This window comes from Stylophora pistillata, chromosome 9 (genome assembly GCF_964205215.1).
Source record: "Stylophora pistillata chromosome 9, jaStyPist1.2, whole genome shotgun sequence".
Taxonomy (NCBI): Eukaryota; Metazoa; Cnidaria; class Anthozoa; order Scleractinia; family Pocilloporidae; genus Stylophora; species Stylophora pistillata.
Window position 1 is genome coordinate 26,499,477 of NC_142527.1, and position 15,724 is coordinate 26,515,200.

Genomic DNA, 15,724 nt, shown 5'->3' on the forward strand with positions numbered 1-15,724 from the left:
CTTTCTTTTGAACACGTCATTGTTGATTCTTATAAAAGCGAAATCTTTTTGGTCATTGTTCCGATCCGTTCCCTCGAAAATTGGTTGATAGATCAGGAAAAGGAGGCTTTGTTCGTGTTGCGGGCCTACATTTCTTTTTACTGAAAGTGCGCCTGGTAATTTTTTGTCGTTCAGTCCTTAACCACCATCGCCACATTCGAAAGTTCTGAAGGCGGAAGTCATGCAGATGTTTTACATTTTGTCGGTCGCTTCGGTGTTTTACATACTTTCCACTCAAGGGAGAGATTTAAACGGGTTACAAAGCCTCGTATTTAACGAAACAGACGAGGCAGTTGTGTCTTCGATGTTTAAGAATTTTGTTCGAAAATTCAACAAGGCGTACTTGAATAATCCAGAGGAATACAGCAGGCGTCTTTCTGTATTTAAGGTTAGTCTTATTACTTTTACTTTTGATGGATCCAAAAGTATATCAATCTTCCGTGGGATGTAGTGTCTATTCATTGGAACGTGTATTATTCTGCAAATGAATTATCACATATGAATAATTATAACAGATTCTGTACTCGAAATTTTGTTAATTCGCATCTTTTGCGATAATGCCTCAGGAATGGCGATTAAAGAAGTAGCAAATTGTATTTTCATAGTGGTAGAACTATCAGTAATGATTCAAAATGTTGTAACTTACGAGATGAAGAATATCTTAAGGCTTTATTTCTCTAAAATTTTTAGTTTGATATTCCTCGATCACTTCCCCCAATTGAGCATCACGAGGTGCCAGCTGCTTGCTCAAAAAAGTACTTGAATGTTCATTAAGTTGATTTCCGACAGAAAATCGAGTGATATTTGATGTTTCAAACTAAATTTCTTCCTATAGGGAAATTATAATGATGCATATTTACTCTAAGCGCACCATTGATTGGTCATTATTAATTTTTACTTTTCAATTATCCAAAAGTCATAGCTAGGAAAGAGTTGTGGGAACAATGTGACTTTTAAGTATCTGCACTATATCACAGCAAGTTGCAGGTAAATAGCATAAAAAGGATTGCAATCAATACTTCATTGAAATCATTCGACGATATTATCTCCTTTAAGCTTAATGCCTACTCAGTATACACTTAATTTCTATATAACAACAAACATATGAAACATATACGTTAATTTCTATATGTTAAATACCCTCCTGCTATAGCAAAGCCTAGAGAGACATGCCAAATTGAATGCTAGAGAGTTGGAATTAAATGGTACTGCTGTGTATGGCATAAATCAGTTCTCTGATTGGACACCAGAAGAATTTAGAGGTTGGTGACTGTTTTATATTTTCTTTAAAAAAGGGCTCATTCAATCTCCTATCTACACTTGAGCAAAGTGGCCCATTCAGCTGTCTTATTATGGTTTCTATAGCATGGAATGACAAGGAGTATTCTACCGCCCCTCCCAGGATGGGATGCTGGTCCGTTGCAAGGTAACCCCCCTCCTATCTTTTCATTCTACTTGACCCTGACGATTTGTTGGTACCCATTTAAGTACTCCGGGGTGGAGAGAGGCATTGTTTGTCTGAGTAATAAAAGAACCTGGCCAGGTCTGAAACTCTGAGAGTCCATCACACTAATCATAAGGTCACTGGGTCTCTCACTTTCCCAGGTTCTGATTGAAGTATGAAGTAATCAGTGTTAGTAAGCTCCCACACTCTGTGGAGTACAAATAACACCAAATCATTTTTCTGATGACGAAGAGTTGGAATGGCTGGTGAATATTGATCCAAGTTTATAAGATAAATTGAATGAAGAAAACCAGTTAAACAACAATGAAATGTTATCATTTATTGAAGAAAATAAGAAAGAGCAACATGACAACTTGCTAATTCCATTTTGCATTGCATATTGCACTCCTTGTAAATAAATATTGGTGAAATTTGTCACACTGAGTAACAACTTGGTGTGTTGAGTGATAAATAATTTATCAGACGTTTTCGGTGTGTGGTATCAGGGAGTATTTTTACATTTTTACTTGTATTTATTTTGACTTGCCCTACCAGCTCATCAAAATATGGCACAACTTGTAAAAATACTCTGCAATAGCAATAACAATAGCGATTACAATAGCAATTACAATAGCAATTACAATTACAATAGCAATAGCAATTACAACAAAACTTCTAACAAGATATAATTTTATATATCAATTTCTCTTCTTCCTGGATGACTATGGCATTGACCACTTCATGCTGGGCAACCTATCTGCTCCCTGCAAAGTTGAGCAATTACCCATGAAATCTCCCAGGCAACGAGAGGTGTTGTAGTTAGTCCAGCATCTTCCTCACCAAAATTAAAGTGTATGGCATCCCACTTCATGCTGGTTAACCTGTTAGCTCCCTAGGAAGTTGAGCAATTACCCATGAAATCTCCTCGGTAAAGAGAGGCATTGTAATTAGTCCAGCATCTTCCTCACCTAAATTAAACTTGATAACCCTGGGCCATATTCAACTTTCTGTTGCATGAAGTAATTAACTCAACTGTTTGTAATTTGCTTAATGGGTTGCTAGTTTAGTCCAGCACTGAGAGCCTTCCAACTATTTTGACTGGTGCCCCTAGATAATTTTTATCATTTTATGGTAAAATATCTTTGTGAGAGTTGAGATCTCTACCAGAAAGAGTTAAATATAATGCCTTTAAAAGAGGAAATTAAAATGAAAAAAATGTCATTGATCTTAAATGCGTATCCCTTCATTCCTCCACAACTGGGCTTGTTGCTGTGTCGGTGCATAAATTTGTTGTTGTCAAGAGAAAAAAAAGAGATATTTATTATAACTTTGTATTATTTATTGCTTTTAATTTGCAGGATTTCTTAAAAGAGGGATACAGGAAGATCATGTCCTTTTTGCTAATGATGCCATGACACCTTCTGGCTGTTGTACACTAGAGCTGAATTCTTCCAATACACCACCTAATCGTGACTGGTAAGTAAGCAGAATACACATCTCATAGGTTAGAAAAGGAAAGGGAATTAAGTGGATAATTTGATTTGAATTTGCAAAGTCACAAATTCATCTAGAGAAAATGCATGTATGTGCATTAATTTGTAGATTGACAACATTAAAAATGATGCATATCCAAAACTATTTAACAAGTTCCAGTTGTTTGAAGACTGGATAATACTATCCACTGCCAGGATAAATTTCTACCTGGTGTGACTAAGTACATTGTTTTTAAGTTACCACTTACGTGCAGGCAAAGATACTTTCTCCTTTTCTTTCAATTATAAAATTAATAAGTTTGTTTGTTTGACATTTTTTTAATGGTAATTATAATGATCATTTGTTTTTTTTCAGGAGAAAAGATGGAAAGGTGTCAGCTGTGAAGAATCAAGGAAAGGTGCAGCTATAATTGTTATTATTTTCACATAAAATTATCAACTCATAAACTTCATTACACCCTTTCTAATCATAATCATATGGTAGACAGCTTCAGAAATTATAAGGTTAAAACAAATTAAACTCATTAGAATCTTGAGAAATGGTTATGAATATAGCTTAAAGGTAAAGTGCAATTGTCTGTTTAACATGGGGTGTTACGAAAACTAAGACCCTCGAAAACGAACACCTAAAACCTAAGACCTGTCTTACTTTTCGAGATTACAGAGACTAAGACCCCCTAAAATTCGAATCCGTTGAAATATAAAGTCAAATTGTAACCAAAACAGGTCTAATCTGTCAAATTATCTCCTGTCTGATCCTTTCCACTGAGTTTTAGGTCAAATTTAATGGTAAATTTTGGGGTCTTTTCGTAATTTCGAAAACTAAGACCCCCACCAAACCATTCTTTAAAAATGTCTACAAAGTTGAATTACGACCGTGGACATTAAATTAAGAACCCACAGAAAGCTCATATTTGATCAATCAAGCAAAAACACTGCTGTGCTTGCCATATGGGAAAGCGCTAACATCGATTTTATTTGCTTCCGAACAAAGGAGTTAATCACCGACACCGGAATTCACGACCAGGTATTCCTTGCGACTCCCCAAGGTTTGTTTTCCAATTTGTCCTGGCTGCTACCAATCACTTCTTGCGTAAAAACTTTCGAAACCTGTGAAGTGGAGCTAGGGTGGCTACTGTTGCTTGCCGATATTATCCGTAGGCAAAACGTAGAACTCAGTAGATGTGACTGATTCTGCCAGGGAAATTTTATTTTCTAGAGCTTGGACTTGTCAGGAGAGTTTCCTTGACAGCTGGATTACACCCCATTTTGTAAAACCATTTGTGAAGACATCATATTTTTTCTTCACTTTTTTGTCACATTTCTTCACTTCATGATGTTACAGTAACACGGGAAATCTAACTGGATTTATTATCGAAGAGGAGCTTTCTGTGGGCTCTTATTTAGTGTCCACGTGCAACCACCAAAACCTAGTGTGTGTGCATAAGTTATTCAGCACTGTCACTGGTAACGCAATCTCGATCGCAGAGACACATAGAAAAACATCCATCTCCAATAGAAAGCCAATTTTATGATTTAAAGGATAAACAACAAAATTGAAGATCAGTTGGGGTGAGGCATATTTTCAGTGTACAATTATACGTAGGTAGTGTAGGGCTTTCATTGTCCTTATAAAACCACAATGCTGAAAATATATGTGTGCAAATTGTTAGGCTGGCTGGCTGGCTTTATTTATAGACGGTAGTACTTAATAGCTAGAAGCTAATGAACTTGTGGCCCAGTAAACCCACCCATCCCACCCCAGGGGAGGACTCCATCACATAGTAATCTCGTGCGTGGGAAATTAACATCTCCTACCCCCAACCCTGCAGGAGACGGGACCTCCATTTATTCGTCCCTATCCGAGAAGACTAGAATATCTAACCATTTTTTGAAGTTATAGAAAGGTAGCAAATTCTCCTCAATTATTTTAGAAGAAACGGATTGTCTAGCACGCATACAATTGTAGTTTTTGGATGTTTTACGGATTATAGTCTTTGAACAGTCATAATTCGACTTTGTAGACATTTTACAGACTGGTTTGGTTGAGGTCTTAGTTTTCGTAATTACAAAATCTAAGAGGGGTCTTAGTTTTGGAGATTACGAAAACTAAGACCCCTAAATTTAGCATTAAATTTGACCTAAAACTGGGTGGAAAGGGTCGGACAGGAGATAATTTGACAGATTAGACCTGTTTTGGTTACAATTTGACTTTATATTTCGAGGGGTTCAATTTTAGGGGGTCTTTAAGTGTTTGTAATCTCAAAAACTAAGACGGGTCTTAGGTCTTAGGTCTTTGTTTTTGAGGGTCTTAGTTTTCGTAACAGCCGTTTAATATGCATGCACTGCTGCGTCTAAGTATTGTTAACAGACTTATGTAACATTTCAATAACAAAGTCTTGAAATAATACTGTCAAAAATTATTTTTAGATTAAGGTTGCATTATGATATGTTGATCATTTAGCCAATGAATGACTAACTGGTGACATTATTCCTTTTTGTTTGCTTCAGTCTATGCTTAAAAGCCTGTAAATGATGGATTTTTATAACAGCTAATACTGTACATTTTGTATTCAGATGCAGTAATCATTTGCACGATAAAAAAAATTTCATTTTATTATCATAATAGTGCAGTATTGTTTATGTTGATTATACCTGTAATCATTATGGGGAAAGTGTTGAGATGGCCAATTACAGTTTAATGTAAAATCAAGAGATGAAAATGACTTCATTCCTGCTGCAAAATAAATACTTTTTCCTAATGATAGCTCTCTCTTTTTTATGCCCTGCTGGATGGGAACAGTGTGGAAGCTGTTGGTGAGTTTTACACTTTGTTTATTTTTCCAATGTGTGACTGAGAAGCTAAGAAGAAAATGAATGAAACAAATATTTTTTTTTTACTCTGGATGAGTCTTAAATTTGTGAGTGTTTCAAATTTAAGTTGTCTTTCATCTTGTTTATTCAGGGCCTTCACTGCAACTGAATGTGTAGAAAGCCAGTGGGCCATTCATTATAATCACCAGAGTACAACAGACCTTAGTGTCCAGGAACTGATTTCATGTTCTCGGTCAAAAGGATGTTCAGGTGGCAGTACCCTTCTAGCCTTTAATTGGTTACAAACAAAGGTAAATGGTAACAATTAGGACTTTAACCCTAACATGGGTAATTTGCATATTCTCCATACAATCTCCATACATTTGCTATGTTATTTACAAGGTGAATTTGTTTGACAATTTAGTTAGTGATCATTTGCTATATTCTCACAACCACAATTCTTGATTCAATAGTGATACAGTAAGGAGACGTAAGATGCCAATCACTCTCAAAAGTAAAAGTAAATCCTAATTTGGGAAATGCAGTGAGCTGACTATTTGGTTAGCACCGCGGGCCGCAATGTCCAAAGCTGGGTTATTAGATAGCCTGCCTCCCAGTTAGTTCAGTTGGTTAGAGCGCTGGATTGTGTTGTGCAGGAGGTCAAGGGTTCATGCCCTGGGTGGACCAATACTCATGGTCTAAAATAACTGAGGAGAATTCACGACCTTTTTATAACATCAAGGAATGGATAGATATTCTAGTGTTCTCAGATAAGGACGAATAAACCGTAGGCCCCGTCTCCTACAGGGTTAGGGGTAGGAGACGTTAATTTCCCACGCACGAGATTACTCTGTGGTGGATGTCCTCCCCTCGGGTGGGATGGGCAGGAAGGTGAGATCGTTACATGGACTGAAGTGGCTACCAAAGGTGCCTGATAATGCTGATATCCGATTTCAACCTTATCATTGTAACTAGACACGTTTGTTGTTTAAAGTGCTTAAAGAATTTGACTTTGACTTTGATAACCCAGGGTTAGTGTGAAATCTGATTTCAGATCTGAAAGCTATATATATACTGTTACCTACATGTTTTATGCTATTTAACTATATCTTTCCTTTCAGAATTACACACTTGTTCCAGCTAAAGAATTCCCTTATGTGGATAAAGAAACAACTTGTAAACGCAATCTTTTGTAAGTACTGTTGTTGCAGAAAACTCTTTTTAAATACACATGGACTTAAGTCTCCAATCATGAGCAAGGGAGAAAATTGAGTCTCACTAGGCTTGTGTCCAATTGTCCATCAGGTCCTGTCAGAGTCAGCTGGTAACAAAATTTTCCAACTCATGATTTATCCCTCAGGCGTTAAATGCATTTAAGTGCCATATTGAAAAAAATAATCATCCAAAAATTAAGCTTGATTGATATATCTTGGTTGCTTGACTATTCTTGGTTGATCAAGGAGAAGTTTTTCAAGTGGCAAAATCATGAAATGAAGGGAAATTTCTTTAAGAAAATGGTCTCCGTCATAGTATTTCGTCCTAGATAATGTGTCAAGCATCAAGATATTCAGACATCAAAACTCAATTTGTAATTAGTATCTGTTGATGCTCATTTTATGTAGGACTGAAAAGGGAGTGAGGATAAGATGCGGGTGTGAGGTGCAGATGTAAGTATACTGGTGTATATTGTGTACAACCTTAATTTTTTATTTTCAACAAATATCTTGCACTTTGAAAATCAGATCCAATATTTTGGATCTAAAGCAGAACCCGAGCTTCTCAGTATGTTGTTGTTGTTGTTATTATTATTATTATTATTATTATTAGTATTATTATTATTATTATTATTATTATTATTATTATTATTATTAAACACAACGAATATATGAAATTCATATATCTAAACTGCGGTTATAGAAACATATTTGTGCACGATCCTCGCAGTAAAGAGCACTATTTAAGCAATAGTGAAAATCAGACCTGAAATATTCAAGCCTGTACGGGATTCGAACCACAGACCTCTGCGATACTAGTGCAGCGCTCTACCAATTGAGCTAACAAGCCAACTGGGAACAGGTCATCAATTGGTAGAGCGCTGCATTAGTATCGCAGAGGTCAGTGGTTCGAATCCCGTACAGGCCTGAATTTTTTCAGGTCTGATTTCACTATTGCTTAAATAGTGCTCTTTACTGCGTGGATCGTGCACAAATACGTTTCTATAACCGCACTTCATATATTCAGTTCGTTTTGTTTGATTTATCATCTTACGGGTTTATCTCGGACTAATTTGATGACCTGCTCCCAGTTGGCCTGTTAGAAATTATTACTATTACTATTACTATTATTATGTCGCAGAGAAATCAACTGAATGCTACATTCTAATCAGGCAGCACAGGGCGAAAACCGTAACCTTTGCGCCATGGAGTAAAAAATAAATGTACATTAACTAATCCTAAAAAGCTTTTCCGTTGTGTCTACGGTCCTCCTTCTAACAGGAATTCAAACTGCCACCTTGAAAGTCCGGGCAATATTCAGCGTGCCCGAGAGCACTGCTCTCTGCATCTTTCGCAGTACGTCTGTGCTTCTGCCTCCCACCAGCTCGCGCATCATGACATCCAGTTCCCGTGACCACCCCCCGAGGGCATCCATAATGATGTTATATTGCTTCACCTCGTAGCCTGGGAACTGCTGCCTTAGTTCCCAGCGAAGGGGTCCGTACTTCAGTGTCTTCTCTTCGTCCTTTCTTGTCCGATTGTTAACCCACGGGCAGCTCACTTCCAGCGTCACAACTCTCTTGCACATATGATTTACAATGCGTGCATCCACCCTATTGCATCTGACCTCTTGTTGATCAGCATATATAGGGACATCCCAATAAGCTTTAACATTCTCTGACTCATACACGGGCTTCGGCTTGTCGGGTGAGTACCAGGGTGGTATCTCGTCTATAAATCCCTCATCATACAATAGTTCGTAAAACAGTACCTTCAGTGCTGCGTCGTGTCTAGAGAGATACTTGCTCTGGGCCAGCGCACTGCATTCTGACAAGATATGTGCCACACTCTCTGGAGCCTTGCCTCATAATCTGCACCTCACCTCGCCTTCTCCGCTTATGTGGGTCTTCTGACTCGTGTATACTCGCGTTGGCAATAGCTGCTCGTATAGCTCGACGAGTCCAGCAATTGTGAGTGATGGGCAGTTCTTCCACTCTGTGAGCCACCAGAAACACCCATCGGCACTCAAACTCTCATCCTCCAGCCTAGTAGTCACTAGACGCCCTTGCCATCGTTGGTTTCTGATCTCATCCTCTAACTTCTCAATTTGGCACCTCCGCACCTCTTTCTTGATCCCTTGCGCGTGTTCCAAATCCAACTCCGGCCCCAACTCCTCCGCGCACTTAGCCGCTTCTTTAAAAATTGACCTACGCCCCATCCTCGCCGCTTGCTCTTCAAACTCCCGTACCATTCCCAGTGCACGATCTTCATTACCATTGAGTCTGACTGCACCCTTGATTTTTGTGGCTTTGTGCTCCATTTCAACAGAGCGCAATCCCCGCCCCCCTCTACTTCTTGGCATATACAACAATGTATTCGAACTACATGGGTGTCTACCCCCACTCTCGACAACAATCTTGCGCGCTTATTATTATTATTATTATTATTATTATTATTATTATTATTATTATATTTACAGGGTTCCTGCGCTCCATGAAAGTCCTTGAAAGTTCTTGAATGTAATTTTTTGTTTTCAAGGACTTGAAAACCCTTGAATTTAGTCTCAGCTGCTTGAAAATGTCTGAAAACTCCTTGAAAATAAGTGCAGATGAATCAAAGTCGAAGTTTTCGTTTGTTTTCGGTGTTGAAAGTGCAAGTTTCCAGCACAAATCGCGAAAACGAGTTTTCCTTTCAAATCCCGCGTCCGATTATGATGTTTGACACGTGATTTTATATATTTTGTACCTGATTGGTGCATTGAAAATAACCTTCGTTACCTAGTACATGATCACTCTGATGTGCATGCTTGAAGTCACGCTTGAAGTCACGCTCGTTGGAGTTTTTCGGCCGGTCCTGCACGCAATGCGTTTTATTTCTATTAGCTCTTATTAAATGCAAAAGGTCCTTGAATTTGAGCGCCGTCCTTGAAAATGACCAAGAAAGTCCTTGAATTGGGTTCCTGAAAAAGCGCAAGAACCCTGTTGTCAGTAGTAACTATTAGTAGTAGTAGCAGTAGCAGTAGCAGTAGCAGTAGCAGTGGCAGTGGCAGTGGCAGTGGCAGTAGTAGTAGTAGTAGTAGTAGTAGTAGTAGTAGTAGCAGTAGCAGTAGTAGTAGTAGTAGCAGCAGCAGTAGCAGTGGCAGTAGTAGTAACTAGTAGTAGTTGTAGTAGTAGCAGTAGCAGTAGCGGAGGCAGTAGTAGTAACTAGTAGTAGTTGTAGTAGTAGCAGTAGCAGTAGCAGTGGCAGTAGTAGTAACTAGTAGTAGTTGTAGTAGTAGTAGCAGTAGCAGTAGCAGCAGCAGTAGCAGTAGCAGCAGTAGCAGCAGCAGCAGCAGTAGCAGTAGCAGTGGCAGTAGTAGTAACTAGTAGTAGTTGTAGTAGTAGCTGTAGCAGTAGCAGCAGTAGCAGTAAAAGTAGTAGTAGTAGTAGTAGTAGTAGTAGTAGTAGTAGTAGTAGTAGCAGCAGCAGTAGCAGTAGCAGTAGCAGTGGCAGTAGTGGTAACTAGTAGTAGTTGTAGTAGTAGTAGTAGCAGTAGCAGTAGCAGTAGCAGCAGCAGCAGCAGCAGTAGCAGTGGCAGTAGTGGTAACTAGTAGTAGTTGTAGTAGTAGTAGTAGCAGTAGCAGTAGCAGTAGCAGTAGCAGCAGCAGCAGCAGTAGCAGTAGCAGTAGACACTAATTGCAGACCTCTCGCTGACTCATATTGCTCAAGGACTTAGACTTAAAGAAAAGCTCAAACCGCAGCACTAATACTTAGGAATGGCTCCCAGGCTCAGAGGCTCGGAATAGCTGTTGCCATCTGTGCACCTTTAAGAGCTTTAAAGCCTACATTCTTCAATTTTGCCATCAACAATCCGTAGTAATCTTCTACATTTTTAAACATCTATGTTCTGTTTTATTCCAGTTTTATACATTTCTGCCTCACTTCCCTCATATTATGTGGTTTTCTTAACTTTGAAGACAAATTTTCCTGTCGTGACGAAACTTCTCAAAATTTTGTGGCTTAATTCCCTCGAGTTGCATAGTCTACCTGTTCACATTAATTTCTCTTCTGTTTCCAGAAGAAAAGAGAACACCAGAATGAAGGATCTTGTAGGTCAACATGGTCCGCTTGGTGTGAATGTGGATGCGACCATGTGGCACGATTATCTCGGTGAGTGCTCTGTATAAAAAGTTCAAGTGTCGTGGAGTTAAGAAAGGTTTGAATGGGATGAGAATTGTCTTACTTTGTGTTGTACTTCGGTTTGGCCTCTGAAACGATGATTTCTTAATCTGTTGTCATAAACAGTTGAGTAAAAAGAGTTAGGGAAAGGCTACTGTAAGTTATAGTAATAAGTCTGATCAAACCGCCACATCGGCCGGCAGTTGGCCTTTACGTATCGGCCAACCTTCGACCAAATTTCGGAGACGTTTAGTCAACAGTCGGCCGACTGTCGGTCAGCAATTGTCCAACTGTTGTGAGTCATCTTGTTAAAATTCCTCTTGTTTAGAAAATGTGCGTTTCTTAACATCTCCAAACGTACAAACGTTCATTTCCAGTGTTCTTTTAAATTCTAAACAATGTTTCCTGTACAAAAAGCAGTAATGGAATCTTACGACATGAAAGTTTGTTGAAGATTCTCAAGGAATTCAATTCTCAGTTGCCCTATGCGAGAAAGACCCGTTGTATCCGGCCTAAAATCTGGCCCCAGGCGCGGATCCAGTAATTTTTGATTGGGGGGGTCCAAACTTTGGTTCAGAAAGGACTGTTGGAGTCTTTTGAGGCAAATTACTTCTCCCCCGCACCCCCCACACCCCCCACACCCCCTCCCACCAGTCGCGGTTGCACGTTATAATTTCTTGGCCGCTTAGACTTGGATTCATTAAAAAGATCGGCCAGTTAAAAAGTGATGTACGATCCTGTCGATGTAAGAATTTCAATTTCAAAGTTGTAAGCGTCAGGTCTGTTAGGGGGGTCCAGACCCCCTGGACCCTCCCCCTGGATCCACCACTGGTCCCATAGACCATCATTAGGCAAGAGACTAAAAATGGAGTCAGTCTCTCCTCCGCTCGCTTGACCTTTTCTCGCTGTTGTTTTTGTTTGTTTCTTAGGTGGGATTATACAGCATCACTGCACCGACACAGACATCAATCATGCGGTGCAAATCATAGGATATGATTTTAACGGTGCGCAGTCCGTTTTCAATACATAGCTTGTAGAGTTGGTGATATTTGAAAAAAAAGAAAAGTACTAAAACTAAATCAGTTAGACTTTATGGTCCACTGAAACACAACAATAAAGTTGGGATCCAACCGAGATCTCTTGAGAGAAATGGCATGCTGATAGAGGTAAAAAAGGTAAAACCTACTCAGGCACCATATGGCTCATCGGGCCGGCGCTTAGCTCCGCTTTCCGTAGCACGAAGCGACTAGGAGTATTTCTCAAAGCTTTCATATTCAGATGCGGGTTGAGTTGGAACTTTTCCTCTACTCAACACTGATTACTATTTTCCTTCCCAATTTCAGGCCATATTTGGTACTGGATCGTCAGAAATTCCTGGGGAGAAGGCTACGGCGACAAAGGATATTTGTACATCAAAATGGGCGATAACCTGTGTGGTGAGTATTGTGAACCTATGCCCCCTTGAGGTTACCGTGCACCTTCAGGGGTGTCTCGCGTGCAATCGATATAGCGCGTCCGGTTTAACTGTAGATATCTTAACCCCTATATCAAATTAAAGCTTATAGGACTGGCTATCAGACTATACCAAAAATTTTGAAAAAAAAAATTAATTCTCGAATTTTTCACGACTTCTAAATGCGAGTGCCCGAATCACCTTTTGAACGTTACATGTTAAAGTGAATTTTGTTTTTCGCTTATTTAATGTGTTCCTCCGTTTCCGGGGCCAAAGCGCTAAAAAAACGTGTCTGCGATTTGCCATATTCAATTTCAGTGAAAAGTTACAGAACATTTTTGAATAAATAATTATTACATCGGATTATTTCATCTTTACACGCTAACATTTTTTAAATAGGATTAAAAAAATGTGGAGTGATCGTACAAAAATCGCTCTTGAAAAAAAGTATATAGAAATAAAAAATTCGGAGACACGTTTTTGTTTTTTATATGTAAAACTAGCTTCTGTCAAAATTTGAGAGCAATCGAACAATTCCCTTTGACTTGTAGCTCTTAAAAGGTGATTCGGGCGCTCGCATTTAGAAGTCGTGAAAAATTCGACAATTAATTTTCTTTTTCAAAAATTTTGTATAGTCTGATAGCCAGCCCTATAAGCTTTAATTTGATATAGGGGTTTAGATATCTACAGTTTAAACCGGACGCGCTACATCGCTTGCACGCGAGACACCCCTGAAGGTGCACTGTAACCTTAACCACACGCGTACGGGCACCTTTGGACTTGAGGGGGGGGGGGAGGGGGGTGGTCTTCCTTGCCCGAAAAAAACACGCAATGCCCGAAAGGTTAAGGGTTGAAATCGGGATGCAAACGGAGACGTTCACCATTTTCCCATCTAATGAAACTGCTATCATTGAAAGCTGCCAATGAGTGGTAGTTACCAGCTGGGTGACATCAGCTCGTATTATGTGATACTTCAATACTGAGATTTACGGATAGAATCGATCGAATAGAATAAACGAATTACTTAATGGAATTTGTTTGGTATATTTACCTTTCGCCTAGTTGACCTTGACGGCCGCTTGACCTTTAGTCACCTAAGTTTTTCACGTCCTCTTGAACCTTTTTAAGTCCACGGGCTTCACAACGAATCGAACGAACTTCATCGAGGAAACCTTAACCTTCATGTGAACTCGTCAAAATGTTTTCCCGCTCTCCGCGAAATTGGCGCGAAAATTAGGCACAAACTGCAGCAGATGTTACCGAAATGATACACTCTATATTTTACACGATATTATTCAAATTACGAAATCTCTGAAGACACCCCTTTCGGGCATCTAATCACCTGAAAAGTAATTAACTAGAAACTTTATTTACGACTTTTGGAAATCACGCCAACGGCATTATTTTATAATGTTTTCTCCCTAATGTCATTGCCCGAATCAAGAGCGTTTTGCCCGAAAAATTACATAATTTCCGTAGCTGGGGGGCTGCAGCCCCCTCCCCCGCCCCCCCGGCTCGTACGGGTATGACCTTGACCGAGTGCTGTTGCAACAACCCCACAAACTGTTCGATGTATTCGTTTTCATTAAAGTCGTTAAGAACACAGGACATTGAACACTTTTTTGCTCATTGCAAATTCTCACAAAGGCAGTCATACTAAGAAACGTTATATCCAAAGGGGAGGTCAAAACATGCATAGGCCTCCCCCTCCTTTCCGTTTGCAATTGATATATCACAGAATAGAACAGCCTCCTAAATTCCTCCTTCTCCTAAATTCAGTCAGACTCTGGTGTGGGTCCTCTGCACACACCCCTCCCTTTCCCCCCACCTTTGTTTAAAAAAATCTCGTCGTCGCTCCGCAACTTTTGAGTTGACTTTTTTTCGGGTACCACATTGACTGCAGCGAACAAAACACTAATAAAAAAAATAAATGCTTAAAAGTGAAAGAAAATAAAAAAAATCAAAGTGAATGAATAATGCAATACAAAAATTACTCGTGTTACTTCCTCGTTCATTTCTCGTCCTTTTATATCTCAGGTGTAGCTGACTCGCCGTCCTTTGTAGTAATCTAGTTCCAAAACGGACAGTACCAACGACCACAATCCTTGACTTCGACGCGGCTTTTTCGAATGTCCAGAATCAAGGGATTTGTTTGGACCAAAAATGACCACGCCCCTTTGCCCCAATAAATCATTTGTAAATTGTAAATAATGGAAAGTTCTTGTCGTAGAAGAAAGCTCTCAAAGTTTCCATAGCCGGTACAAAGTAAAAAAGAAAACTTATATTGAAGCATTTTTTTCTGGTACTCTTTTTATTCTATTTTGCGTAGATGTTTTGGAATCTTTAATTAAACTGAGTAGAAATGAAAGATCTTCTGTGAAGGCTTTTGAAAGTTTTAAAAACCGTGTACAAAATGTTAAGAAAACAATTTTAAATTACGATTTTTATATTAAAACATTTTTCCGTAAAATAGTCCTTTTGTAATATTGCACGTAACTGTTTTTGAACCTTTAACACTTGAACTCCCAGAAGTGATTAACATGTAACTTCTCCCTTTAATATCCTCACATTATTAAAAACTGGATCATTTGATAATGCAACTCAAGACTTTTTATTGGCCTAGCCATTATGGTATATGAGCCAATATACCATAATCTAATATCTGTACATTGAAACATCCGGTTTCTTCTGACAAAATAAATGCCTCGTTGGCTATCTATTATCTCGTATCCAACGCGCGCTCGTGGAATAATTGTTAATTATCCAGGAATCAAGCAGAAATTATCTTAGTCTAACACAAAATTCTCGTGTAGCAACTATATGGTAAGAACTGCCCGTGTGAGTGTTTCTGGGGGAGTGTTACAGGTAGATAATGTCAATAAGTTTGACCTGGCCTCAGGACCTGCGCTAGGTCGCAATGTTAAATGACCGAGGCCAGAGAGCCTGGACCCAGTTTTGCAATGCCGGTTAATTCCTTTTTTACTTTCTCTCTTGTGTGGTCTACGCGGGGTGCAAGACTATACACTTAAGTCAAAAAGACGTAAATAAATCTGAGAGTGAAAGACAGAATGTTGTGACGACCTTCACTGCAGTGTCTACATAGGGTGAAG

At 39.1% G+C, this 15,724-nt stretch overlaps 1 protein-coding gene across 2 annotated transcripts; it reads left to right on the forward strand.

Moving 5' to 3' along the window:
• Nucleotides 1-102: 102 nt before the first annotated feature.
• On the forward strand, nt 103-15,214 carry LOC111345134 (cathepsin O-like). Of its 2 annotated transcripts, none has more exons than XM_088733185.1 (12): nt 103-427; nt 1,193-1,301; nt 2,842-2,959; nt 3,332-3,374; nt 5,780-5,793; nt 5,942-6,101; nt 6,912-6,982; nt 7,413-7,457; nt 11,061-11,152; nt 12,091-12,165; nt 12,505-12,597; nt 14,652-15,214. In XM_088733185.1, exons 1-12 carry the CDS (start codon nt 221-223, stop codon nt 14,684-14,686), a joined length of 1,062 nt encoding a protein of 353 aa, XP_088589311.1. In that variant the 5' UTR covers nt 103-220; the 3' UTR covers nt 14,687-15,214. The 2 variants fall into 2 exon arrangements, with proteins under 2 accessions (XP_088589311.1, XP_088589312.1); XM_088733186.1 differs by having other exon boundaries at nt 11,064-11,152.
• The last annotated feature ends 510 nt before the right edge of the window (nt 15,215-15,724 follow it).

Coding starts and splice junctions, on each gene's coding strand:
- LOC111345134 (XM_088733185.1), top strand. CDS start 221: ATGCAGATGTTTTACATTTTGTCGGTCGCTTCGGTGTTTTACATACTT. Junction 12,166..12,504: donor CATAGGATATGATTTTAACG/GTGCGCAGTCCG, acceptor TCCCAATTTCAG/GCCATATTTGGTACTGGATC. Junction 12,598..14,651: donor AATGGGCGATAACCTGTGTG/GTGAGTATTGTG, acceptor TTTATATCTCAG/GTGTAGCTGACTCGCCGTCC.